Source organism: Anolis carolinensis, chromosome 1 (assembly GCF_035594765.1).
Source record: "Anolis carolinensis isolate JA03-04 chromosome 1, rAnoCar3.1.pri, whole genome shotgun sequence".
Classification (NCBI taxonomy): Eukaryota; Metazoa; Chordata; class Lepidosauria; order Squamata; family Dactyloidae; genus Anolis; species Anolis carolinensis.
The window spans coordinates 188569300-188596886 of NC_085841.1; the positions used below are offsets into that span (position 1 = coordinate 188569300).

Genomic DNA, 27587 nt, shown 5'->3' on the forward strand with positions numbered 1-27587 from the left:
TTCGTAATTGTGCAAGTGGGGAAGCTTCCTGGAGCCCCTTACGAGATTTACATAACTCTTCCAAAAAGTCATAGGTCAGTGTTTTGAATTTGAATTTTTTTGCATGCCTGCTGACCACATTTCTTTATATCGCATTGTATGTACAATTTTTTATGTACAAACGACTTTTTGCACAGCCCTACTAATCACATAATATCTGTCACAATTATTTTTCAGGTGTTGCACAAGGAGGCATACACTGCTTTGCTGTGCAATGTTTTCCCTGAAGTCAACAGGGCAGAAGTCCACTCCAAACTCAAATGGCCACTGGCTGGCCACAGAGGCAGTGAAAGAGCTCCCTCATGCCAATAGTCTTTGCCCAGTACAAGCATGCCATTACTAGAGCTTTCCATTAAGAGGATCACATCTGTATTCCCAAAGCATACATTTTCAAGTTCTGATACAGGGTGAGATTGTGTTTGAGTAAAAATGCTTCAGGAAACCTCCTGCCACATCCACAATATATCAGAGAGTCAGGGTGATTTGAAGGAAGTTGTATGTCTATCTCTTGAGAATCTAAATGCCATATTACCTCATCTGAGGTCCTACCAGACTATAGCCTCCCTTTAGTCATGTCGCACTTCCATTGCTCCCCTCGCTTCTGACCAGATGGTTTATCGGTCTCTCAATACAATGAAAAGTTGCTTTCTTGAGAGAGACTGATCCATCATGGTCAAATGAAAGATGGCATTGGTCATGTTGGTAAAAATACAATTTCAGGTATAGAAATATATTCTTATGTTGCTTTCCCTCAACATCTAGGCACCTTCTCACAAATTATGGTGACTCCTGTAAGAAAGAAAAAAGAACAGAATGTAATACGCATCCATGAGCACAGCAGACAGTCTGCTTTGCTCAAAAGGATTACTGGACGCTTAGGGGTGACGAAGAAAGAAATGTAGAATTGTACTATTGATTCAAACTTTTTAAAAGAAATACCAGTATCTCTATCTATCTATCCATCCATCCATCCATCCATCCATCCATCCATCCATCCATCCATCTATCTACAGTATCTCTATCTCTCTATCTTTCTCTTTCTCTCTATCTCTCTCTATCTGTCTCTCTCCCTGCTCTAAGTTATGTTTAGGTTGTTTCTCATGGAAGAAAAGAATACCTGTGCACTGTGAGCAGAGCCGTAGCCAGAAATTTTTTTTGCGGGGGGGGGGGGGGGTTGAACCCCTGACCCACCCGCCCCCCGGGTTCAGACCTGTCAATATCTGCTTGATATAGTGCCTGGAGGGACTCTTAATGTTTTACGTCTCATAGATTTAGCATGAGGATTTGGCTAACCAGTTAAAATTCATGAGTAAACCAGGTTTTTTTAATAACCTGAAAAATTTCGGGGGGGGGGGGGTGAACCCCTAAAAAAAAAACCTCGCTACAGGCCTGACTGTGAGTACAATCTAACAACATTCCATTGTGGTTTTACATCCCATTAAAATGAGCTGGATCGAAATGATTTGGTACTTACTCTCAGTTCATTTCTTTCAGTGGTACTGTGTTGCTGGAATTAAACTATTAGAATATAAAGACAATGGAAATCATCATACAAATTTATTCCCTGTAGCACAGCATGAAGATTCACTATTACTGAATGTACAAGTAAAGGTAAAGGTTTTCCCCTGACATTAAGTCTAGTTGTGTCTGACTCTGGTGGGTCGATGCTCATCTCCATTTCTGAGCTGAAGAGCCAGCGTTGTCCATAGACATCTCCAAGGTCATGTCTACATAATGCCATCTGATTCCAAGGCAATTTCTGGACTACCTTTCTGAGTGAGCATGAAGTGTCTGCCTTCTTTACCTTGGGCAATGAAGCAGAAGGAAAGGACTAGTACCACTGCCTTCATACTTCATAGTTGGCAAAGTTACTTGGCTGATGACATCGGAGAATGATTTATAAACATGCTCAGCTGTGGAGAGCAATCCATCCTTGGGTAGACAGGACTGACCTGCAATAGGAATGGGGAAGGAAAACATGTGGAATCAATGTAAATGACGTCAGCAAACGAAAACTATGCTCATCTTGTGGGAAGCAAAGCACTCTCAGTTCCATAATGGGGGGATTCCAATAATATGGTTCCAATTTTATTGTATACAATTGAACGATTTCAAAAAATTTAGGAAACAGAGTCAGTCAAAAACTTTTTCCACTATGGTACAGTGACAAATAGCACCCTCACTCAAGGTGCAATAAAACACAATATATCCTTATGTAATTTTGACACTTCAGACAGGAGATTCTACAAATATCTCCTTCTACCCACACTTGACAGGAAGTAAAGGAATATGTGTTGTTGAAGGCTTTCATGGCTGGAATCACAGGGTTGTTGTGTGTTTTCTGGGCTGTATGGCCATGTTCCAGAAGCATTCTCTCCTGACGTTTCACCCACATCTATGGCAGGCATCCTCAGAGGTTGTGAGGTATATTATGAAACTTTATGGAAACTTTTTGTAAAATCGTGTAGACATAATGGTAAAGAACTGATTTGTATTAAAGTAATTCAGGAGCATGAGTAAAAAGGAACCTTTAGGTGCTATTATTTTTGAGGTTGAGATCCTTTCCCCCTAATTCCATAAATATGGGGATCCTGGCTGTGATTCTGCTCAGAAAGACTAACGGCCTGTATTTCATTATTAATTGATGGATCACAGAAATGAACTGAGTAGGGGCTTGTCTACACTAACCAGAAAAGCTAGATTTATCTCAAATCCACCGCTGGCTCTTTCCGCAATACACTGCACTTCCAGTGAGTATTCCAGGTTTTCTGTTTTTAATCTGACTTTGGATATACTGAAGTTTGCAGAAAGCTCTGTAATATTTGGGAGTTTCACATCAGTCTAGACAAATTGATTGCACCCATTTTGGACTAATATCCTTTCCAGATGGGACAGCACTTGGATCACCTTTTCCCTGCGCTGTACAAATCAGCACAGGGAAAGGACATGGTTCACCCCTATGTCACTGCTGCACCCCACTAACCACAGATCTTACTGTGAGCATCTGGCTGTAATAGTTGCATCTTCTGATGTCATAACAGAGCGCCTGTACAACCAGCTAGGAGGGACTTGATTGGCCTCTTCCTTCTTGCTTGTTACATGGATGCTCTATTCTGACATCAGTAGATGTGACAGATGATGGGCGGGCACTCACATGGTGTAGTGACACAGAGAACAAGCTGACATCCCATGACAACAGATGCAGTTCCAGCCTGTCGGATACCAGTTCCAAATTCAGTATGATACGTCCTGGATCCAAGACTGTTCCAGAAAAGATATATACCAGAACTACCTGCTCAGTGTATGCCCAACTTGGGACAAGGCTAGACAATAGGCTGAGCCCCACATCAGAGCAAGACCTTTGGCATTGCTGAGAATTTGAGGCATTCTTACCAGGCTGTGCTTGGAAGGACAAGGCATTCTTCAGCTTTGTCAATAAGTGCTGCAGTTCTTCCTCCTCTGTCTGCCTCACTGGAGGGGAAAAGTGGGAGCTTGAGGCCTTAATCTCCATGCTGAAATGGTCCTCACTGTGTTCAGGCTTTTGACCTCCAGAGTGGTTTGTAAGAGGAACAGTTTCCCTATTTAGGTTTTCATGTTGAACAACTTCAGAACTAGCATGTGGTGAGGGCTGTGATTGCAACGTGGTTGCTGGCATTCTGGGATTCTTGGTAAGAGGAGGTTCTTTCAAGAACCACTTCTTTTCAATACAGGGAGCAGACTTGCACTTCAAATATTTCATATGCTTGGGCTTGAATGGAGGATGACTGGTTCCATGCTGAATATTCCTTTCCTTCAAGGATTTGTTGTTATATAAAGTCTGTGTTGCAAAGAAAAAAATGAAATCTTGATTAAAATGATTAAATGTGCCAAGAGGGAGGAAGGTGAGAGTGAGGAGGCAGAGATAGAAAGATACAAAGAAAACCTGTGGGTGTTCAAGACTCATGGCGTAGTAAAATGGCATCCCTTTTACAAAACAGTGAACAACTCAAACAACCCCTTCTGTACCTTAATTTCTATTCTCATTTTCTGAAGCTCCATCTTGAGGTTCTCCTGGTTCACTATCAGCTCATCAAACCAGTGGTTTCTGTCCTCTTGAGCAGAGTGAAGGGCCTGCACTTGGTTCTTCCATTTAGCCAGCTGCTTCCTCAGGTGCCTGCATGACATTTAAAATGGCACAACAGTCATACCAAGCTAAAAGTATGGAAGGGGGTTGTCACAAACACTGAGCTAGATTGAATGAAGGCAGATTAAAATTCACCGAGAAGCTATTGATTGGTATTCAGTATTTCAAGATAACATGAGTTTGCTCAACAGGAAGAAGTGTTTCCTGGGGCTGTTCATGAGGAAGTTCTCAAGAGTATATAACAATGGGTGCCCCAAGTCCTACCAGGGAACAGACTTCTGAAAGCCAATAACATCACTGTATCATTGCTGGCTTAGTTCACAGTCCCATTTGACCTATAAAGTACTGACCTCATTATATTGATGAGGTTGCGTGGGGCAATTCACCAGCCTCCTTGGCAAATTGATGGGGCAGCAGGGTAATTCCGGTACCTGATGCCCCGCCTCACCTACAATGACACTTCCTTATCACCTGTGGGGAAGTATCACCACATGGCTTCCACTCATACTAGTAGAGATACAGTTGTCCTATTACCGTGTTTCCCCGAAAATAAGACCTCCCCAAAGAATAAGACCTAGCAGGGGTTTTGGGGGGATTGCCAAATATAAGACCTAGCAACTAAGGCTGCAGCAGAGTTCCATTGGGAAGCATGGCTGCAGGGCTAAAGCAGCACTCCTCATACACACCGGAGGGAGGGAGGGAGGGAGGGAGGGAGGGAGGGAGGGAGGGAGGGAGGGAGGGAGGGAAAGTGCTTGCTTTCTGTGCCTCCCTCCCTGCCTGCCTTGCCTTGCCTGTCCCCCAGCTGAGGCTTGAAAAACCTTCCGTGGCTGCTGCCGTTTCTTCCTTCCTTCCGTCTCCCTCCTGGCCATGCTGCCTTGCTTCCCAGAGGCTTCTGATTGGCTCCTGGAGCCCGGGCAAGGGAGGGTGGGAGGGAAGGAAGGAAGAGGGCTTTCCACTCCTCCCCAAGGCTTCGCTCCTTAAAGGTACAGGACGCATTGGGATGCTCCTCTCATCTTCCTATCCTATGCCATGAAACTGATTATTTTATACTATTATTCTATTGCCATATTATTATCATATTCTGTTACTATTATTATATCCCATTATTATATTATCCTATTAATATATTTTAAATCATTATATTATATTTTTCTATTATTATTATTATATCATTATATTATTATAATATTATTATTAATTTCCATTTTATATTACCCTATTAATATATTTTATATCATTATATTCTATACTATTATTCTATTATATTATCATATTATTATTTCATTATTATTAGCATATTCTGTTATTATTATTATATTCCATTTTATATTATCCTATTAATATATTTTATATCATTCTATTCCATTCTATTCTATTATATTATCCTATTATTATTATATTATTATGCTATTCTGTTATTATATCCCATTATTATATTATCCTATTAATACCATATTATTATCATTTTCTGTTATTATTATATCCTATATTATATTATCTCATTAATATATTGTATATCATTATATTATTATTATATTATCATATTATTATTATAGTATATTATATTATTCATCATTCATGACTACATTGAAACTAGAATAGAGAGAAATCAGCGTGGAAACCTTGTGAAACCTAAATTGCAAGAGGTACCATAGATTGTTGTACATGTAAATAATGGTAGTAACAAGAAATTCTTGATAGGATACATAGTTTGTCTGGTTATGCTGGTTTGTGATGACAACTACTTTACAGTATATAATAAATGTTCATTTTGTTGTTCAACAATAAATGTGAGCTCTTCTTCATGGAAAAATAAGACATCCCCTGAAAATAAGACCTAGTGCATCTTTGGGAGCAAAAATTAATATAAGACCCTGTCTTATTTTCGGGGAAACGTTACTAGCTTATATACAGAATAGAACAATAGTAACAATAGTAATACAGTAAAACCCCGCTCATTCAAGCCCCACTCGTCCGAGCCTCCGTGCAATCCGAGCAGGTGAACGGGAGAGCCACAAAGGCCCTCCCCGTTCACCTGCTCGCTGGCGTGCGTGTTGCTAGGTAGATAGCAAGCTCCCTGGTTCTGGGAAGACAAGCCACTTCAAATCAACAATATTTTTTCTTCGTGTACTCTGTGAATGCACACTAATGGAGAGGCTGCGCCTGCGCAGGTCCCAACGGAAACTCTTCCCAAGCTGAAGTTCAAATTTTGGCGGTAGCCACGCCCCTCCGTCCCCGGAGGGCATATAAGGCAGCCCTCGGCGTCTCCTCCCCAGTTCCTTTTTTTCCGCCGCAAGGTTCACTTCGGATTCTCATGTCTACGACTCGCTTCAAGCGCTGCACTCAGTGTGCCGCTAAAATTCCTGACTCCGACGGCCACGCCAAGTGCCTTTACTGCCTCGGGGAGGCACATGTCGTCGGTACCTGCCGTTTTTGCCTGGCCCTAACGGCCCAGGCTAGAAAGAATAGAGCCGCGAGGCTTAGAGCGGCGCTCTACGAAAAGTCGCTTGCCCCTGAACCCGCTCCGTCGACTTCGGGCTCGAAGCCGCCGCTTAATCCGGCAGCGATGTCGGCTTCAACAGCTAAAGCTCCCTCGGCCTCGTCTAGGGCGTCCAGAGCCTCCAGGTCGTCTAAGACCGCCAAACCACCGTGCACTCTCACCACGGCTACGGTGTCGACACGTTCTGGTCGAGTCGGCCCTTCCTCGACATCGAGCTCGGTGGCCTCCGTATCCTCGGCCCGTTCCCACCTCGGGGCTCCTCCGTCATCTTCTGCGATGAAGATCGCCTTTAAAAGAGCTCACGAGGAAGCTCGTCGGTCCCAATCCGACTCAGCTATGGTCCCTCCCACACCGGGTAAATCCCTGAGGGTTCCATCAAAACAACCGCTCGCTAAGAAGAGGGCAACTCAACGCTCTTCCTCTTCCGCTTCCTCCAAGATGGGCGTCATTTCTTCGGCGACTTCTAGAAGATCCTCTCCGATCGCTCCAGCTCAGCGACCTCGCCAACCTTCTCCTCAACAACTTTCGGATGGCGAATTGCAGGACTCACCCCACCACTCCACTCAGACAGTGGTCAGGGTGCCATCTCCTCGACCTGCTACTTCTCAGCGCTCGTCCCGTCAACAGCTTTTTCCCCCAACCTCGACACCGGAACGGGGTAGACAAACCACTCGCCTGGCTCGAGCGGCCCAGGCCTCGGCCTCCAAAGAAACTCGGCCGCAGATGGCTCCTGCTCTTCAGGTTTTGCCGCCCCCAGAGACTGTGTTGTCATCTCCCCCTCAGTCCCCTCAAGGGGCTGGGGACGATGAGATTGATATAGATCGTCCTGATTCCGCTCTCTCGGCCTCGGTGGTATCCTTGGGCCTTGATCTCTCTCCTCCTCATGATGCCTATGAGGTGGACCCTCCTTCGCCTACCGACAACATTCGGGCTTTCTCCGAACAAATGGTTAGAATGGCGGATGCCCTGGGTCTAGAAATCAAGCAGACTTCCAAGGCAGTAACTGACCCGGTCTTCAAACGGGCCCAAGCCCAGGCCCCTCCGGCCACGCTCCTGCCGTTTTTGCCTTATCTCCTAGATGTCATCCAGTCTTCGTGGAAGACTCCTTCCTCGATCCCTCCTACCTCGAAGAGAATCGAGACCTGGTATCGTACGGACGACGATACTTTAGAATGGCTTAAGCACCATCCCGACCCAAATTCCATGGTTGTTAAAGCCTCTCAGTCCTCCGGTCGTGAATCCACCACCCCTGCAGACAGGGAAGGCAAGAGATTCGACGCGGTCGGTAGGAAGCTCTACTCCGGAGCCCTTCTGCTTTGTAGGATGGCGAACTATGGGGCCTGTATGGGGGCCTACCAGCAGATCCTTTGGGAAAAAGCTCAACCCTTCTTCTCAAAGTTGTCCGATGAAGACCGGTCGGTTATGTCCACCCTACAACAAGAGGCCGATTCATTAGCTCATCATCAAATCCAGATGGCTAAGCATACGGGAGACACGGCCGGCAAGATGATTGCCCACGCCATCGCCATTCGTCGCCACGCCTGGCTGAGGTCGTCCGGTTTGTCTTCCTCCTCGAGGCAGGTCATCGAGGACCTCCCCTTCGACGCCATGGGCCTGTTTAACTCTGGCACCGACGACAAGCTTAAAACCAACCATGACTTTAAAGTACTGGCCACCAAATGCGGTGATCAACCCCAAGCTCACCGCACCAAGTGGTTTCCTCAACGCTTTCGACGCTTCCCGCCTCCTTCTTACCGCCAGCAATCCTTCAGGCGTCCCTCGGTATCGAACAACAACAACCGTCAACAGCCCCGTCGGGCTGCCCAACCGCAAAGACAGCGCGGCCGGGCCACCCCCACCGCTGGTCAACCTCCCCGGCGCTCCTGACGCCATCTCTTTTTCCAAAGACTCTTCTTACGGTACCGATGCAGCTCTCATTCCTCAGCTCCTCTCCTCTTCTCCGAATCAACCTCCTGGTCTCTTTCTAGATCGCTTGGCTCCCTTCTTTCACCGGTGGAAATCTATTACTTCAGATGCCTGGGTTCTCAAAATTGTCCAAGAAGGCTATGCCTTAGAGTTCGAGGAACTCCCGCCCACGGGTCAGGTCCTTCTCTCCAACCCTTCTCAAGAAATTCTCGCAGAGGTCGACGCCCTTCTCGCCAAAGGGGCTATTCGGCCTTCTCCATCGGTACAGGACCCTCAAGGCTACTTCTCCAGGTACTTTACGGTCCCGAAGAGGGGTGGGGGCCTCCGCCCAATTTTGGACTTACGCATGCTCAATGCCTTCATACGTCCAACCAAGTTCAGGATGGTCTCCATCGCCTCCATCCTCCCGATGCTGCAGCGCGGAGACTTCTTCGTATCTATAGACCTTCGAGACGCCTATTTCCACGTGGCGATTCGGGAGAACCACAGGCGCTTCCTCTCTTTCAAAGTTCTCGACCAGACCTACCAGTTCACCGTTTTACCCTTTGGCCTCGTTACGGCCCCAAGGGTCTTTACCAAAGTCATCGCTGTCGTGGCGGCCCACCTCCGACTCCAGGGAATCACAGTCTTCCCTTATCTAGACGACTGGCTTCTGGTCGAATCCGACCCTGCCCTCCTCCGACGTCACGTCGACTACACTCTCTCTCTTCTAAAATCCCTCGGTCTCCAGCTAAACCACGAAAAATCTCACCTCACCCCGTCGAACAAAATCCGCTTCATCGGCGCTCTGTTCGACTCAATCGCTCAGACTGTCTCTCTTCCGCTAGACAGGTTTCTGGCCCTTCGACAACAAATCACCTTTTGCGAGACCCACCGGAGGGTTCGGGCTCGGTCCATCCAGGTTCTCCTCGGCCACATGGCCTCCACAGTCCTCACGACCCCGTTGGCCAGGCTCCATCTCCGGACTTTGCAGAGGTGGTTCATAGACGTTTTCAAGCCGTTTCGCCACCCCAATTCGAGGTTTCTTTCGGTCCCGCCCCACGTTCGGCGGTCGCTTCTCTGGTGGAAATCCCTCTCCAACGTCTGCAGGGGTCTCCCGTTCCACCCGGTTCCCCCCGCCACCACCATAACCACAGACTCTTCCAATTTCGGCTGGGGAGCCCACATGAAAGGTCTCACTGTTCGAGGCCTCTGGTCTCCCTCCGAGAAGGCCAATCACATAAACTTTCTCGAACTCCTTGCCATCTTCAAGGCTCTGAAAGCCTTCTCCCGCCTGATCTCCCAAAGATCTGTCCTCATCCAATCAGACAACACAGTAGCAGTCTTCTACATCAACAAACAGGGCGGCACGGGCTCAAGGAAGCTGATGCTTCTCTCCTCCCAGCTGTGGTATTGGTGCATAGCCCGCAACATTCTGATCTCGGCGATTCACCTTCCCGGGATCCAGAACAACTTGGCAGACGCCCTCAGCAGGATGACGACTTCCTCCCACGAGTGGATGCTCGATCCCGAGACTCTTCTTTCTCTTTTTCTCAAATGGGGTTTTCCCACTCTGGACCTTTTCGCCTCTCCTCAGAACGCTCAACTGCCTCGGTACGGTGCGAGACTTCCCCCATCCTCCTCTCCGGGCTGCCTGGGAGACGCCTTCCTTCTGGACTGGTCGGCGGAACCGATCTATCTCTTTCCGCCTTTTCCTCTCATACCGAGGGTCCTGCAAAAACTCCGGTCGGTACCGATGTCGGCGATCCTGATAGCTCCAGCCTGGCCCCGTCAATCTTGGTTCCCGGCTCTTCTTCGCCTCTCCAATGCGACCTTCTTCACCCTGCCCCTTCTACCTCATCTCTTGTCCAGGGAGAACGGCCAGATCCTGCACCCGGATCTCTCCTCTCTACATCTCACTGCTTGGAGGATTCTCGCCTGACTTCCCTCCCGCAGAACCTACAGGAGGTCCTCCGCGCAGCTCACAAGCCGGCTACAACCAAGGCCTACACTTATAAGATTTCTCGCTTTCGTTCCTTTCTCCGCTCTCGAAAAATTACTGTTTTCCCAACCTCGATACCGATCGTGCTGGACTTCCTTATGTCTCTGGCAGATCAGAAACATTCTCTTGCCTCTATGAAATCTTACCTGGCCGCTCTATCCTGGTGTTTTCAACAACATGGTAGACCATCGCTGTTCTCCGATCACCTTGTCAAAACCTTCTTGAAAGGCTATAATAACATCTGCCCGCCGTCTCAGCCTCCTACTCCGGGTTGGAGCCTCGAGCTCGTCCTTTCCCAGCTCACTGCTTCTCCTTTCGAACCATTGGCTTCGACCGACCTTCGTCTCCTGTCTTGGAAAGTTGCCTTCCTGGTGGCCATAACTTCAGCGCGCAGGCCTTCGGAGCTGACCGCCCTTCGGGTCGATGAGCCTTACCTCCGTTTTCATCACGACCGCGCCGTTCTCCGTCCGGACATCACCTTCCTTCCCAAGGTGGTCTCGGCCTTTCACCTTAACCAGGACATTGTCCTTCCTGCCTTCTTTCCAGACCCCTCGTCTCCCCTTGAGCGGAGACTGCACCTCCTTGATGTGCGTAGAGCACTTCTCTTTTACCGGGACCGTACTAAGGACATTCGAAAGACCCCTAAACTTTTCGTGGCCCATGCTCCAGATAAGCTGGGGAATCCTATCTCTTCACAAAGACTGTCCCATTGGATTGCTCAGGCCATTGAACTGGCCTATGAACTGGCCAAACGCCCACCTCCTCCGTCGGTTCGCCCGCGTTCGACGAGAGGCCTCTCCACGTCGACTGCCTTCCTGAGGGGCATTCCCCTGGACTCCATCTGCAGGGCAGCGATCTGGTCCAACCCCCTTACATTTGTGTCCCACTATAGGGTAGACCAAAGAACTCTGAAGGATTCAGCCTTTGCTAGGGCAGTTTTATCTTCATGCCTGTCTTAACTTTATGCATTTATGACTTCTCTGCGGGTGTTTATTCTCATGCAACCCTTTCTTGTGTTTCTCCTGTCCGTTACATGTTTGCACTGCTCTTTTGACAATTTGTGCCTTATTTACAAATGCCTTTCCCCCCTTTGGGAAATGATGTTCCTACGTGCACATGTGCTCTTAGAGGGTTATATCATGCCTTACCGGGCTGCTCTCGGTGTCTGGCGTGTGTTGATGCAATACTTTTTTGGGTCCTCGGACCATGTTTTGATGTTAATAAACACATGTTTGGACAGTTTTTCTCATTGTCTGGGTTTGCTTAGCCCGCCTCCAAGACCTAAGCTTGCTAGTCTCCATTAGTGTGCATTCACAGAGTACACGAAGAAAAAGGACAGGTTGCTCACCTGTAACCATGTTTCTTCGAGTGTACTCTGTGAATTCACACAAGCCCGCCCTTCCTTCCCCTCTGGCAAACCCTCTTCCTTTCTCGTTGCCTTAGCGGCGTAGGAACTGGGGAGGAGACGCCGAGGGCTGCCTTATATGCCCTCCGGGGACGGAGGGGCGTGGCTACCGCCAAAATTTGAACTTCAGCTTGGGAAGAGTTTCCGTTGGGACCTGCGCAGGCGCAGCCTCTCCATTAGTGTGAATTCACAGAGTACACTCGAAGAAACATGGTTACAGGTGAGCAACCTGTCCTTATCTACAATCTTCACTAGAGATCATATCCCCAACATCCTTACACCCACCTGTTCTCATTCTGAAGAGCCTTAATGGATTCTTGTGTTTTAGCCAACTCCAACTCAAGAGATGAAAGTATCTGCAGAAGAAACAGAGGAAGGACCTTTCACTGAAGTATCAAGCAGATGGTGATTGCATAGAATGAGACAAATAGCGGCGACTACTTTGGAAGGTATATAAGTTTCCTGTAGCTCTATATCTCTGAAGGGTTGTTTATTGATGTTCTCCACTCAACTCATCATGTAAACACAACCCCCAAACCCAACAATTTCAGTGTTGTCAGAGAATGGGAAGGAGAGGGGGGAAGAGCAAATATGTCTCCAGTGGTCCTACGTCAGGCATTCACAAGAATCTCCAAAAATTCCCTGTAGATCAGTAGTTCTCAACCTGGGGTCCCCAGATGTTTTGGCCTTCAACTCCCAGAAATTCTAACAGCTGGTAAACCGGATGGGATTTCTGGGAGTTGTAGATCAAAAACATCTGGGGACCCCAGGTTGAGAACCACTGCTGTAGATAACAACCTTGTTGGGTATCCAGATGTAGGAAAACAACTTTCCTCTTCAGCTCCCTCCACTCTTCACAATTATTGAAATGGCTGAACTGGGTGAAGGGCTTCATTGCTTGTAAGATTTTAGAGATAATTTTGGTTTTGTTTGGTCAAAAAAGAAAACAGATTTCCATTATGAACAAAAAAGGAGTAAGTCCAAGTTATCATATAATTCACCAGCAGGATTCCATCTAATGTATTCTGTTTGATAGTTATCCTGTAACTTTGATCTCAATATGCATCAGTGGGCAGAATGGACAGAAGATGATTATGTAAACCACACACTGACAGTATGAAGCAGCCTGATGTCATCCATGTATGGAAATTTTTAAAAAACCTATTGTGTTGTAACACTTAACAAACTAATATATTTATTACACCATAAGTGTTTACAGACTAAAGTCTGTTTTATCAAATGCTGGAAATATATTATTCGCAGTTGGCAGAAAAAGCAATAATTTCTCTACAAAGCTCTCCCCTGCAACGTCCTGGCAGCAAATTGTTTCGAATGATACAGAAAAATAGCCTGATGTTCTCTCTTGTTGATACCTCCTCAAATGAAAGGCATTCACAAGAATCTCCAAAGTTCTTGAAGGATACAGGAGTGAAAACTATGTTCTGGAAGGATTTGTCAAACTAGACCCTGGTGATGGATTGCATGCCTGCCTTCTAAGGACCAAAGTAGCCAAATATAGAAAGACTGAACACCCGATTATTGGTCCATCAAGTAATGAGTTTGTCACAGTGACTACAAACATAATACTTGTGATCCATGTCAGTGAAATCTCTGACCCACACCAATGATTTCACATGTTTATACACACATTCACACTAAAGAGAGAGGGAGAAATGAAAATGTTTAATTTAATGCCATTTAACTTAATAGAAAGTTACAGCTCAGATGTATATAAAAATGAAAACATTGACCATTAATAACAAGACTCACTGACAATAATAAAATCACACCAAATTTACGAAGCCTGTGGTGAAGCTGAAACAAATGTCTTTATCCATACCCCTAAAGAGAGAAACTGTGGTGAAGCTGAAACAAATGTCTTTATCCATACCCCTAAAGAGAGAAACTGAGAGAGAGAGAGAGAGAGAGAGAGAGAGAGAGAGAGAGAGAGAGAGAGAGAGAGAGAGAGAATATCCTCATTCCTTCATTATACTCCCCTCAAGAAGGATACAGCCCCATACTTCCCATGTTCTGGTGCGGAAAATGACTTTTCTATTATTTTTAAATCTTTTTTTAAATGCTGACCTCTTCTCCACTGCCCTATATCCCAGGATCTGGTCCCAGATTATCTGCTTATCTGAGATTATATGGCAGTGAAGATGCATATAATCCAGTTCAAACAGATAATCTGGGATCAGATCCTGGGATATAGGGCAGTGTAGACCCAGGGTCCCTGGTGGTGGCACAGTGTGTTAAAGTGCTGAGCTGCTGAACTTGCAGACCAAAAGGTCCCAGTTTCAAATCCCGGGAGTGGAATGAGCACCTGCTGTTAGCCCCAGCTCCTGCCAACCTAGCAGTTCGAAAACATGCAAATGTGAGTAGATAAATCGGTACCGCTCCGGCGGGAAGGTAACGGCACTTCATGCAATCATGCCGGCCACATGACCTTGGAGTTTTCTACGGACAATGCCGGCTCTTTGGCTTAGAAATGGAGATGAGCACCAACCCCCAGAGTCGGTCACGACTGGACTTAACGTCAGGGGAAAACCTTTACCTTACCTTAAACCCAGCCTCCTCCTTCTTGCATCTAGGTTTATTGGAGTGTTTGTTTGTTAACTGTTATATCATCATAATGTAATAGTGAATCACTCTGTTTATTAGATGAACTAATCATGAAGCGAATGCTGGATACAAGAGTCAGCTATGATTCCATTAACATGGGGGGGGGGGGGGGAACGCAAATCATGTTCTTGCAAATGCAGCAAAAATGCAATTGGCAATTTGCTACCTCATGAAACTTGCTGGAGCAAATTTCAATGGGAATAAAGCAGCATAAAGGAGTGGTGTGATAAGGCACTAAACTCAAGACAAGATCAAGAATTGACTTTTACCAGACTGATAACATTTATAACACTGCTCCAGAATCTCTTGATAATAACCCTGCATTGGTTCTGGGTGGTCACTATTACTCAGCATTAATTACCTGGCTGGATGTTATTTTTTGATCAAGTGATCTGCCATGGTTATCTTTCTGATGTGCTTGGGAAGCTTTGGCATCTGAAGGATGGTTAAGCTGAACATTTGAAGTATGTTCTGCAGTAAAGAGGTCAGGTGGCTCCAGATCTTCTGTGGAAACTAGTTGAATGGAAGAGGGACTGCAAGGAGAAGGAGGGATAGGAATTATACAATATACCCAACCACCTTCATCAGCTCGACAACTGAAACATATTCCAAATAAGATTAAAAAAAAATACAATGACCCCAGTCAAAAGAATTATGCATCTACTTCCTCATGACAGAGGGTTTATTTTATTTATTGTGTCAGAATCTAATTGAGAATACAATTATACTGTGATGTATAAAAACACAAAGTTAAAAACTGGACATTATACTAAATTTCCTTTGACGAGCCATTGCCAAAAGGGATAGAGAGTTTCATCTATGCTGACAATCGCGCCATCACTGCTCAAACAGGGAGCTTTGAAATGATTGAACAGAAGCTGTCTAAAGCTCTAGGTGCTCTTACTGTCTATTACAGGGAAAACCAGCTGATTCCTAATCCATCTAAAGTGCAGATGTGTGCTTTTCATCTTGAGAACAGACAAGCATCTCAAGTTCTGAGGATTACCTGGGAAGGAAACCCGCTGGAGCATTGCAGCACACCAAAATACTAGGGAGTTACTCTGGACCATGCTCTGACTTACAAAAAGCACTGCTTGACTATCAAGCAAAAAGTAGGTGCTAGAAATAATATCATATGAAAGCTGACTGGCACAACCTGGGCATCACAACCAGATACAGTAAAGGCATCTGTCCTTATGCATTGCTACTCTGCTGCTGAATATGGAATACATCTCACCATGTTAAAACAGTGGATGTGGCTCTCAATGAGACATGCCACATTATCACAGGATGTCTATGCCCTACACCGCTGGAGAAATTATACTGTTTAGCCAGTATTGCACCACCTGGCATCCGTTGGGAAGTAGCAGCCACTAATGAAAGGACCAAGGTAGTGACATCTCTGGCCCCATTCTCTATACACATATCAGCCAGCAAATCAATGCCTTAAACCAAGAAATAGCTTCCTAAGACCTACAGAGATACTCGCAGGAATACCTCAGCAAGCAAGAGTCCAGCAGTGGCAGGCTAAAACCCAGATCCTTAATCAGTAGTTGATACCAGATGAGAAACTCCCCCTTAAGCACACAGAAGACTTAGCAACTTGAAAGGCGCTGAACAGACTGTGCTCTGGCACCATGAGATGCAGAGCCAACCTGAAGAAATGGGGCTACAAAGTGGAGCCCACGACATGCGAGTGTGGAGAAGAGCAAACCACAGACCACCTACTGCAATGCAGTCTGAGCCCTGCCACATGCACAATGGAGGACCTTCTTACAGTGATGTCAGTTGGTGAATGTTTATCTTTCCAACCTTGGCATGCATATTTACAAGCACATCTTGATGACACTACCTCAATAGTGGTCTGCTTTTGGTAATTCCCTGAGAATGCGCATCTGCACAACCACCCACTTATACAGGTAACTTCAGACTCCCAAATATTCACTATATAATGAGCAACTCACTGTGGTTGACCTTGGGTAGGAAAGTCCCTGTTATCCATCAACCCCAAGGCCTTCCTTCGCAGTGCTTCCTTCCTCTTGCAACGTCCTGGCAGCAAATTGTTTCGAATAACACGGGAAAATAGCTTGATGTTATCTCTTGCCGATACCTGCTCAAATGCACAGTCATGGAGAAGGGAGGCAGCTATTTTCAGAAAATACCACCATGGCCTCAAGGTACAGCTGCCCTGGCTATCACTGTCACCATTTCCATTTTTGTGAATAAAATTACATAAATATATGTATATAAGGTATTTATGGGAAAAAATAGTGTTTAGACTTGGGTCTCACCTTCAAGATATCTCATTATGTATATGCAAATGCAGGTATTCCAAAATCCAAAACAATTCTGGTCCCAAGCCTTGCAGAGCAGGGATACTCAACCTGTATAAAACCCTGAGGAAAACACTGAATCTCTCTAGGGTGAAGCAAGGTTTCCTTGTATAGCAAACAGGTGGTGGTTACTACTGTACCTTCTCTAAAGCCAAGGTGAGTGGAATAAGGGCAATATCAGTCACCAACCACACCCACTGAAGTCTATGAACGAGCAGATGTGGTGTGGTGGTTGGTGATTCAGATCATCACTGAAGAGAGCAAAGCACCAGGCATTGACCTCGAGGGGTGGGTTGGTGTGCAGCAAGCCCATTATCATTAAATATGTGAATGCCATCCCTGCAAATGTGTAAAGGTAACTGTACTTTTATGTAAATAAAACAAGTAAGCTAATCGTGTGCAAGCCAACTCACATAGTGAATCCAATTGATAGACTAATTTTAAACAGGAAAGGAATCTGTTGCTTACTGTCCTGCAGTGTTCTACAATAGGATGAGTCTTCTTGTGGGGTTTGCAAAGTTGTCCAGTAAAAAAACAAGTTTGGCAAAGGTTGAAGTTTAAGCATTTCAGACAATGATACCTGTCCAGTAGACAACAACAAAGATCAAATTTAGCAATGGAAGTTTAACAGAAAGAAAAGGCTGAATAAAGTTAAAGCATTTCTATGAACCTCCCTTGACAGCAGACTAGAATTCCTGGAACAATTAATTTGCTAGCTTTGTGGATAACATGAGTTAAATTATGATCCCGTAAACCAGTGGTTCTTAACCTGTGGGTCTCCAGGTGTTTTGGCCTACAACTCCCAAAAATCCCAGCCAGTTTACCAGCTGTTAGGATTTCTGGGAGTTGAAGGCCAAAACATCTGGGGACCCACAGGCTGAGAACCACTGCCGTAAACCCATAATTAAAAGAAAACCGTTAACCAGTGTTTGTGTGTGTACATCAAGTATTATGGACTTGGGAGAATCCCATGAATTTCAATGGGTCTTCATAGACAAGGTGAACTCAGGTGTGGTTTGCCATTACTTTCCCCTGAAAGACAGCCTGCAGCATATGGTTTTACTGAAGGGTCCTCCATTCAAATTCTCAGCTCAAAAACTAGCGGACCCCTGATCCAATGAGTTATATATAGCTTTGATTAATATGGCTGACTCCTACTTTTTCTGTCCAAATCTGTAGAACTTTGAGCAGACCAGGAGACCTGACCTGATGCTTCTCAATCACATTTTCATAAATCAAAGTAATCAGATGCCGACTCACACTATGCTAAGATCAGAGCTTGCAATACGTATCTAAATAATTTAGGACCAGAGCATGGAAAAGTTACTTTTTGAGGAGTTGTAACAGCGCTCCATGCAGTCATGCCAGCCACATGACCTTGGAGGCATCTATGGACAATGCTGGCTCTTTGGCTTAGAAATGGAGATGAGTATCAATCCCCAGAGTCGGACACGACTAGACTTAATGTCAGGAAGAAACCTTTACCTTTTAATAGAAAAAAGGTAAACCAAATCCTAAATTACAGCTAGGATGTATCATGATCACCACTTCTAATTTTGCTTTTACTTTAGCCTTTAAAAATGCATATGCCTCTATTTGTCTTATGTTTTCATCTTGCACTCTGCAGGCAGACCGCAATCTATGAACAAGGTAGGATGTTTGCAACTCAGGGACTACCTGTACAGGGACCATCTACACTACACACTTATTACTTTAAAAAACTTGAGAGTTGTAGATTTGTAAGAATCCCAAACACTGTGGTAGAAATCCCTTCCCAGGTTCCCCTCATGTAAAAACAGCCACACTTACTAAGAAAAACCATTGCTTGGCAAAGCTATATTTTTGGATTATCACTTTCTGAACACTCTAGGCAGCACTGCTAACTTTTCCAAGCTCTGGTTAAAACATCTTGATTGCAATCTCTTAAGGCCATATATCAGGATTGTGGTTTTTGGCCCCTTCCACACTGCCCTATATCTCAGGATCTGATCCCAGATTATCAGTTTATCCTAGATTATCTGGCAGTATAATCTAGTTCAAAGCAGATAATTTGAGATCAGATCCTGGGATCTGGGCTTAGAGGCCCTTCAGATGTTCTTGAACTGCCAATACCAGTAGCATTCACTAGCATATCCTATAAAGAAAAATGCTAGGAGTTGCAATCCATCACCATCTGGAAGGTTGCCTGATTCCTAATTTGTTTCACAAGCAGTTTGGGGGAAAAGAGGTTCCTTCAACTAGCATGTTGAGCTGAGCCACAGTATTGACCAGGGCCTCCAGCCATTCCTGAAAGGCAAATAAAAGCAATGTTAGCACTCTAATTATAGTGCAATGTACCTGAGTCCAGTGATAGGAAAGTGCTTACAGACATTGCATTTGACCTTGTGGGTGACCATTTCTGTTGCCAACAACCTGTAGAGGGTGGGGAGCCAGAGGAGGACTGCAGGTTCAGACCAGAGCCAAGCTAAGAATCTCTCTTCTCCAATAGCTGAGTTCAGAACCTGAAAAGGAATTCCAGTTTGCTCACAATCACCACAAGACACAGTGCAAAGCCTGGCAGATGTTTAGGATTGCTTTCTGGAGTAAAGAGTGGTTCACTGATTTCTCTACTATTTTGGGGTGTCATTTTGAACTGCAAATATGGTAATATTCGATGACTTTTGAGATGATTTTTATCACAGTTCTGTCTAATTTGGCAAAAGATCCTTTAATCCTAGGCCTGCAAATGAGATCAACACTTGCAGTCAATCAGAGCCTTTCCAGACAGGGCTAAATCCTGGGAGGAACTGGGATATTTAATCCCAGTTCCTCCCGGGATTTGGTCTCCACAACTCCTCCAAATCCCACTCTTTCCCTGGGGAGGAGAGTGGCTACATGCCCCCCCAACCTCCCAACGCATCGTGTGGACGCAACAGAAGTTGTTTTTAAGGGACCTGCACATGCAGCTAGACCCCTCCGGTAAGTTTTTGGGGTAAAACGGGGGGTGGGGATGGAGGAGAAGGGGATGCTATCCTGCTTCTTCAGGCTGTGAGAGCCTGAAGAACCGAATGGCAATGGGGATTGACCCCTGGGATCGTAGACCGTGGTCCCGAGAGTCAATCCCTAAAGGCCCACATCTAGAAAGATCTGGACCTTACATTAAGGTCTAGCTTCTCATGAGGCGCCTCGGTGGCGAAGTGTGTTAAAGCACTGAGCTGCTGAACTTGCAAACAGAAAGGTCCCAGGTTCAAACCCCGGGAGCGGCTTGAGCAGCCACTGTTAGCTCCAGCTCCTGCCAACCTAGCAGTTCGAAAACATGCCAATGTGAGTAGATTAATAGGTACCACTCCGGCGGGAAGGTAACGGCGCTCCATGCAGTCATGCCGGCCACATGACCTTGGAGGTGTCTATAGACAACGCCAGCTCTTCGGCTTAGAAATGGAGATGAGCGCCAACCCCCAGAGTCAGACATGACTGGACTGAATGTCAGGGGAAACCTCTACCTTTACCTTTTACATTAAGTTCTGGATCTTTCCAGGTTTCAAATTAATCTAGAGTAAACTGAGAAATACCAGTTCTTCATAATAATAATAATAATAATAATAATAATAATAATAATAATAATAATAATATACTCGAGTATAAGCCTAGTTTTTCAGCCCCTTTTTAGGGCTCCCCTCGGCTTATACTCGAGTGAGGGTCCTGGCCAGCTTCTATTCAGCTCGGCGTATACTTGAATATATAGGTATTCAGCGTTGGACAGTCTTATATTATTAAAGTCTTATTATTATCTTAAATTACAGTTTTATATAAATATTCAAAAACATTTAACCTACTGATGCCTCAAATAGTGCAATTTTATTAATATCTATTTTTATTTTTGAATTTTACCCATAGCTGCTGCATTTCCCACCCACGTCTTATACTCGAGTCAATAAGTTTTCCCAGTTTTTGTGGTAAAATTAGGTGCCTTGGCTTATATTCGGGTTGGCTTATACTTGAGTATATACGGTAATAATAATAACAACTTTATTTTTGTACCCCGCCTCCATCTCCCCGCAGGGACTCGGGGTGGCTAACATGGGGCCAAGCCCAGATAACCACAATAAAATACATACAAAATAAAGCAAGCATCATCAACAAAAAATTTAAACAGATTAAAACATCATTTTGAGAGATAATGTAGTAATTAAATAAAAACCGCCATATAAAAGCAAAGCAGCAATTTAAAGTGATAAGAGAACTGGGCTAAAGTGCGAGGAGCTTATAATTAAACATCTAATGAGGTAGATAATAAAGTGCTGCCATATTAATTGGGAGATTTCAGAGATGGGCAAGGAAAAATTATTAGCAACTGAAAAGGCAAGGAGACAATACATGGGGCACAGTGATTATCAATGCTGAGGGGGATTGTCACTGTTATCAATCATTGAAGGCATACCAGAGGAGCCAAGTTTTTAAATCTTTCTTAAAGGCTGGTAGGTGCATGCCTGATCTCCCTGGGAAGAGATCTGGTTTATGCCAGATTAATTCAGGTTTACCTGAGTCAGATAAACCCATGACCCATGACCTGTTGCGGGTGATGTGTGGAAGGGCCCACAGAATATTTCTTTGGTTCCCACTGAACTTAGATGACACATATGGTGCGGAGTCGGTACACCTCGGACTTGCCACAAAGAAGACCTACATCTGAACCTAGTCATTTTGTTCTTATTGCTCACTGGGAAGTGTTTCACTGAGCCACTGAGCCACAACATTCATGGAATTTTATTTATGGTGATTATTATTTATTCATTGCCCTTCCCAAAACAGTGTACAATAGATAAAAACACTTTAAAACAGTCTGCTAAATATAACTAAATTCAGTCTCTGTACTATTATTCTTCTCACTTACCCCACTGAAACAATTGTGTGTTGCACTTTCCACATGAGACATGTTATGGTTTTCTCCGATAACCACTAGGAGCTGTAGCAGGGAAAAAATACACCATTAGATTGATTGTGTGTGTGTGTGTGTGTGTGTGTGTGTGTGTGTGTGTGTGTGCGCCTTCTAGTTGCCTATTGGCTTATGTTGATGCCATACATTTCATAGGGTTTTCTTAGAGAGAAACTATGTCACTTTCCTCTTCTGAAATATAGTCTACAGCACTTGATTTCTGTTGGTGGTCTCTTAACAGTCACCCCCCCCCAGACAAATGGCAACTGCAAGTGTAATGCCTAATTCAAAGGAATAAGAAAGAGGGTTAGTAATGGGTAAATGTGAATGCAAATGTGTATCTGTGTGCTTTTCAGAGGAAACAGGAAAAGTAATCTCAATAATTTGCATAGTATTTCTCTCCTCATATATGCCTTGAAACTTTAGGGTATTTCTGTGTTAATATAACCCAATTTTGGTGAACATGTCACCATCCAAATGTTGTTGTCAGTGTTGTGGTTCAGCCAGCTGATGACAATGAGGGGATTGTTATTCCAGAGCCTGGGAGAGTGGATGAGTTTTTAATGAGGGAAATGAGGGAAGTTTATATCCTGTCTGTGAGAACGGGCTTGAGAGTGAAATTGTCTCAGAGTCCAACAGACATGGAGATGCAAAGGCTGGCGAAGACTTTTCGCCTATTCATCTCTTAACAACCCCAGATAAGTAGTTGGGTGGGCAAGAAAGTTTGCCCGAAAACACACCTGTTTACAGCAGAAATCTCAGGCTTCATCTTAGGGAAGATGCAAGCCAATTAAGAAAGTAAAAAAGACTGTGAGAAACAGCAGTGTGGGAAATCTCACAATCAAGGCAGATAAGGTCACAGACATGACTTCATAGCTTGTGGACCTCAAATCAGAGAATTGTTTCCTTTAAAATTCATATCTGGCAACACTGCATGGCAGTGAGGATCTTGAGTCTGGTTTCCAATCCATATTTTAGTCTAAGATCTTGGGAGTTTGGATCCATGTTTTAAGAAGTTTCTATAGTCTTGCTTCTGAAATCATGTTCATGTTTTGATTTTTGTTTTCCTGGATTTATGCTCATGTTTTGATTCTGGTTTTCCTGGACCTTGTCTTATAGAACAGATTTGGACTGTTTGGATTATTGCCTTTGGAATGTTTTTTTTTCCTATTGCAGTTTGATTGGGCTTATTACTTATTGACTACTTTTCCCCATTACCTATTGGATTTTGCTTTTCTTATTTCCTATGGTGATTTTTTCCTTTTATATGTGCGTTTCTCAATACAGTAAACTGTTTTACTACTGTTTTTGGATTTCTGGTTGGTGTTGAGTGCAAGGTGAAATCTGGCTGGGGTGCAACAGTCAGACTTCAGCTTCCATTCCAGATGTTTTGAGCTACAATATCTACAGTTCCTTACAATTTGGCCATGCCTAGATGGGACTGGGGAAATTGTTGGCCAAGTCCTCTGGAGAGGGGTTTAGGAGATATATCTTCTCTCCAATTCCTCACACAGGAACTGAATTACCTGGAGTAAATCTATGAGCAGACTTCTCACACTGGTTCGGGTAATGTGAAGGCTGCTTCCAGAACCCCTTCCTGAACATGTTGCGTAGAGCTGAAAGAGAGCTACCAAGACCAGATAATAGTGAGCAGAAACTCCATAGAGTTCAGGAAATTATTTCCTACTCTGTTTTTGAGGCTAGTCATTTCAAATTCAATAAGGAAAGTCATTGTGATTGAAACGCTTATGAGCAGAATCTGTTGCAATTTGGAATGGGAAAACCCAGGTTCAAATCCCAGTTCATTTCTGGAGTCTTCTAGACTTAGGTCATTCCTAGGTTAGCTCCACCAGTTATAGTTATAATAAAAACAGACTAACCCCCTTCTACAAGGTACCAAAACCCCAGGCAGATATTTTTCATTGTTCTATTCTTTTGTAACCCACACAGAGGTTGAAGTGATGGTTATTTTTCTTCTCACCAGCCACATTTAACCTTCAACTGCAGCCCTATAGATTATGCCAAGAGACAGAAACTAAGGAGTTTATTGTACAAGCAGGCAAATTGCAATTGCAGCAAAGCCATTATCTTGGACTTATCACAGGACGCTGTTCCTTTACTGCTGCTCTCCTGATGGGAAACAGCTTTGAAATAAATCAATGGTTAATGAACTCCTTTGGTAAAAGAAATACTTCCCAATAGTCTCTCATTTGGAGAGTTACAGCTTAGGAGCAACGTCATGGGATAAGTCCAAAGCAAAGACATTGGTGTCCTGCTGTAATTGTGATTTGCCTCCTTTGTGTGATAAGCAACTTACTCCATTCCATGCTGAGATTTTCATGATTCTGTGGGGATTTGTACCTGTCTCTTCCCTATTGTGGTACTGACACTAAAACAGGGTTGGAGATCATGTATTCTCCAGATGCAATCTTTTATCTTAATGCCAAATAAAAGACTGCAACTCTCAGCACAGTCCATGTTGGAAAGTGTTGAACGCACCATTCAACAGCATCTGGAATGTTGCATGATTTACACTCTGTTCTAACAGCACTGTGCTTGGTGATTATTCACAATGATTACACAATTACAGACTATCCATGATGAAGTCACTCAATTTTCACTTAACTCTGTGTTGGATTATAGCTATCTTCTCCAACCTGCCTATCCACTTAACCACCATTCTACAAACCAGTACAGCAAAACAAAAGGGCTTAGAAAGAGAAGCTGTTTTGTGCACCTGCTACTCCCAGGGTACTTCCAGCTCATTTTGTATGTGCCTGACAAGGATTGGACTTGTTCATATAGGAAAAAATGATGTCTATTTGTCAGCAATCTGTTGATTAGTATATAGAGAAGGCACATCCTTTACCTCTGTATTTAGTAGGCAAGCTGTCTCCTGAAAGAGCAATCATAGCAGCTGCAGATGATCGTGGCTGGATAAAACCCACTCCATTTCTACAATGTGATAAGAATGACAAGAGTAAGGTCAACAGCCGCCACATAAACTCTACCATGACAATCTCATATTGTGTTTCCTTATCTGACTAATGAGAAATTGAAGTGCTGTGAGGTCTATCTCTCAGGGCATAATGATATCTCTAGTGAAAATTGCAGTGTGAATCAATGTACAAGCAAGCACATACTGCTGTGTCTTTAAAGTGTTCCCTCACTTATTGCGGAGGTTACGTTCCAGGACCACCCGCGATAAGTGAAAATCCATGAAGTAGGGGCACTATATTTATTTTAATATTTACACATTATATTAGTAGTTAGGTGGCCTTTCTCCTCTTTGCAAGCCTTTTTCCTGCATTACTTCTTGGCAGCATGTGCACCACCCCTCAGAAAAAAAACGCAAAGCAGCAAGGGAGTGAAAAGCAAACCGCAAAGTAGGGAGGGAACACTATAGTTGGTAGTTTTGCCAAGGTTTCAAAATACCATAAAGGGGCTGGGGAAATTCATAGTGCATGGGGCAAAAGTCAGGAAAACTACATCCACCTAAATGCCAAATGAGAGCATTGATTCCAGTTAACTTGGCCATTAATTTATTGGTGAGATTAACATTACAGGTTCAGCATCCCTTAACCAGAATTCTGACATTTGAAATACTCCAAGATCTCCCATCTAGGTGACTGAGATAATGACAACTTTGCTTTCTGATGGTTTGGTGTACACACAGCTTGGACATACATTCTTTTATGTTATGTGTTATGTGTCTAATCTGTTGATATATTTTAATCTGGTTTTTTCCACACCTTGAACCTTATGGAGAGGGAGGGAAGAAATCAATGAATATCATTTAAATCAGTGGTTTCCAACCTTTGCGCCTCCAGGTGTTTTGGACTTCAGTTCCCGCAGTTCCTGACAGCTGGTATGATGGCTGGGATTTCTGGGAGTTGAAGTCCAAAACACCTGGGAACCACTGATTTAAATAAATATTATTACAGATTTGGTATCTGGAATCCCAAAATCCAAATTTGTCAATGTGAGTAGATAAGATAGTGCCAAAGTGTATAAACTTTGTTTCATGCACAACATTGTTAAAAATATTGTCAAGGACAGAACGCCACAAGATCAAAGATAACAGAGTTTATTGGATTTACAGAACTCAAAATGCCCGTAAAAGACAAGGGCAAGGCAACTTAGCCTTTAAAAACAAAAAGGGGCAAGAAAAAACGTTCAAAAGATAAACCGGATTAAACCGGAGTTTAATCCGGGTAAAATCAAAACAGCTTGCTTCAGCCTGGGGAAAAACAAACAGAAGCTGGGAAACAAGGAGTTCAAAAGAATGCAACTAATTGGCAGCAGATAACTCTCTGCTGCCAGCACTATGTTTTGAGTAACTAGGAGTCACTCCTTCACACAGCAAGGCAAATTTCCAATACAAACTCAACAGCCAAGGATTGAAGCAGTAGCGTAGTCCCAATTCGTTCCGAAGGTCGAGAGGCAGAATCAGACGTTTGCAGTTTTCCAAGTCCAATAGGAGAAAGCGAGCCCGTAGTCAGTTTTCAGTCCGTAAATCCAGAGTAGCAGATGGCGTCCGTCAAGAAGACGACGGAAGGTCAAAGGTATCAGCACACGAAAACACACCAGTCTTCAGGAAAGCGTCCCACACAGATCCCAAGCGTTCGTCCAGATTACCTTGCCCAACGCAATTTGCAATTGCTCCCAAGCCTCATTTTATGCCAGTTACAAATCCTCATCACTATCAGCTGCCCTCCTTAACCCGGGCGTTTCCTCATCACTTTCCTCATCAGAGCTGGAACACCTCTGACTACGCCCCACAGCATCCCCAGCTGTGGATCCCGTCCCATCCCTCCAGCTTGTCCATGGGTCTAATCCTGAAGGTCCCCATTCATCTTCCATCCCATTATTGCCAGTGGCACCCAACTCCTCCCTTACCCGAGTCCAATCCATCTCATCCTCTTCCGAGCTAACCAGCTCTTCCTCCATTCTCTCCGTGAACCCCTTAAAAGACTCTTCGTCAGACAGTTCTGCAAAGATATCTCGCAGCCTCTTTCTTTCTCGCTCCTCGAGAGTATCTGACTCTCGAGGAGTCTTACGTCCACGTCTGCCAGAAGCAGAGCCATGAGGCTCAATCATAACAAATATTGTGTAAGAATTACCTTTAGGATACGTGTATAATATAATATACAATATGATATACAATAATATATAATAATATATTGTATATGCATATAATATAGACAGTAATATTATAATGTAATACAATATAATACTAATAATAATAATAAGACAATATGATAATGTTAATTATACATTACTAATAATACAGTACAGTGGTATAGTACAATATAGTAATATATAATGCTAATATTGTTCTACACTAATAATAATAATAATAATAATAATAATAATAATAATAATAATAATAATAATATAATCTTTATTTATACCCCGCCACCATCTCCCCAACGGGGACTTGGGGCGGCTTACATGGGACCATGCCCAGAACAATACAATATAACATAGTATAAAAAGAACAACAAATCATAACACATTGAACAATACAATAAATGATAATATACATTACAACGCAAAATCAGAAGAACAATAAAAACAAGGGTGGGCCACATGAACACTAAGTTAAAACCCGGGGTGAGAAAAGAAATAAGAATAAAAACCACAAAGAACAGGGTCATAAAATAGTGGTGCAATCTGGAGGATAGATATTGGAGGAGAGCAACAGAGAGAATGTATGTAGTAATTACTCTCCAAAAGCACA

At 44.0% G+C, this 27587-nt stretch overlaps 1 protein-coding gene across 2 annotated transcripts; it reads right to left on the reverse strand.

The window, feature by feature from the left end:
- Positions 1-1019: 1019 nt before the first annotated feature.
- LOC103279494 (uncharacterized) lies at positions 1020-19644 on the reverse strand. 2 transcript variants are annotated; one of them, XM_062962489.1, is made up of 7 exons: positions 19267-19644; positions 16561-17509; positions 14958-15129; positions 12260-12330; positions 4045-4192; positions 3433-3856; positions 1020-1991 (listed from the first exon to the last, which is right to left on the reverse strand). In XM_062962489.1, the coding sequence occupies exons 2-7, from the start codon at positions 16596-16598 to the stop codon at positions 1840-1842; spliced, it is 1005 nt and encodes a 334-aa protein (XP_062818559.1). In that variant the 5' UTR covers positions 16599-17509; positions 19267-19644; the 3' UTR covers positions 1020-1839. The 2 variants fall into 2 exon arrangements, with proteins under 2 accessions (XP_062818559.1, XP_008113140.1); XM_008114933.3 differs by lacking the exon at positions 19267-19644 and having other exon boundaries at positions 16561-18014.
- Between the last annotated feature and the right edge of the window lie 7943 nt (positions 19645-27587).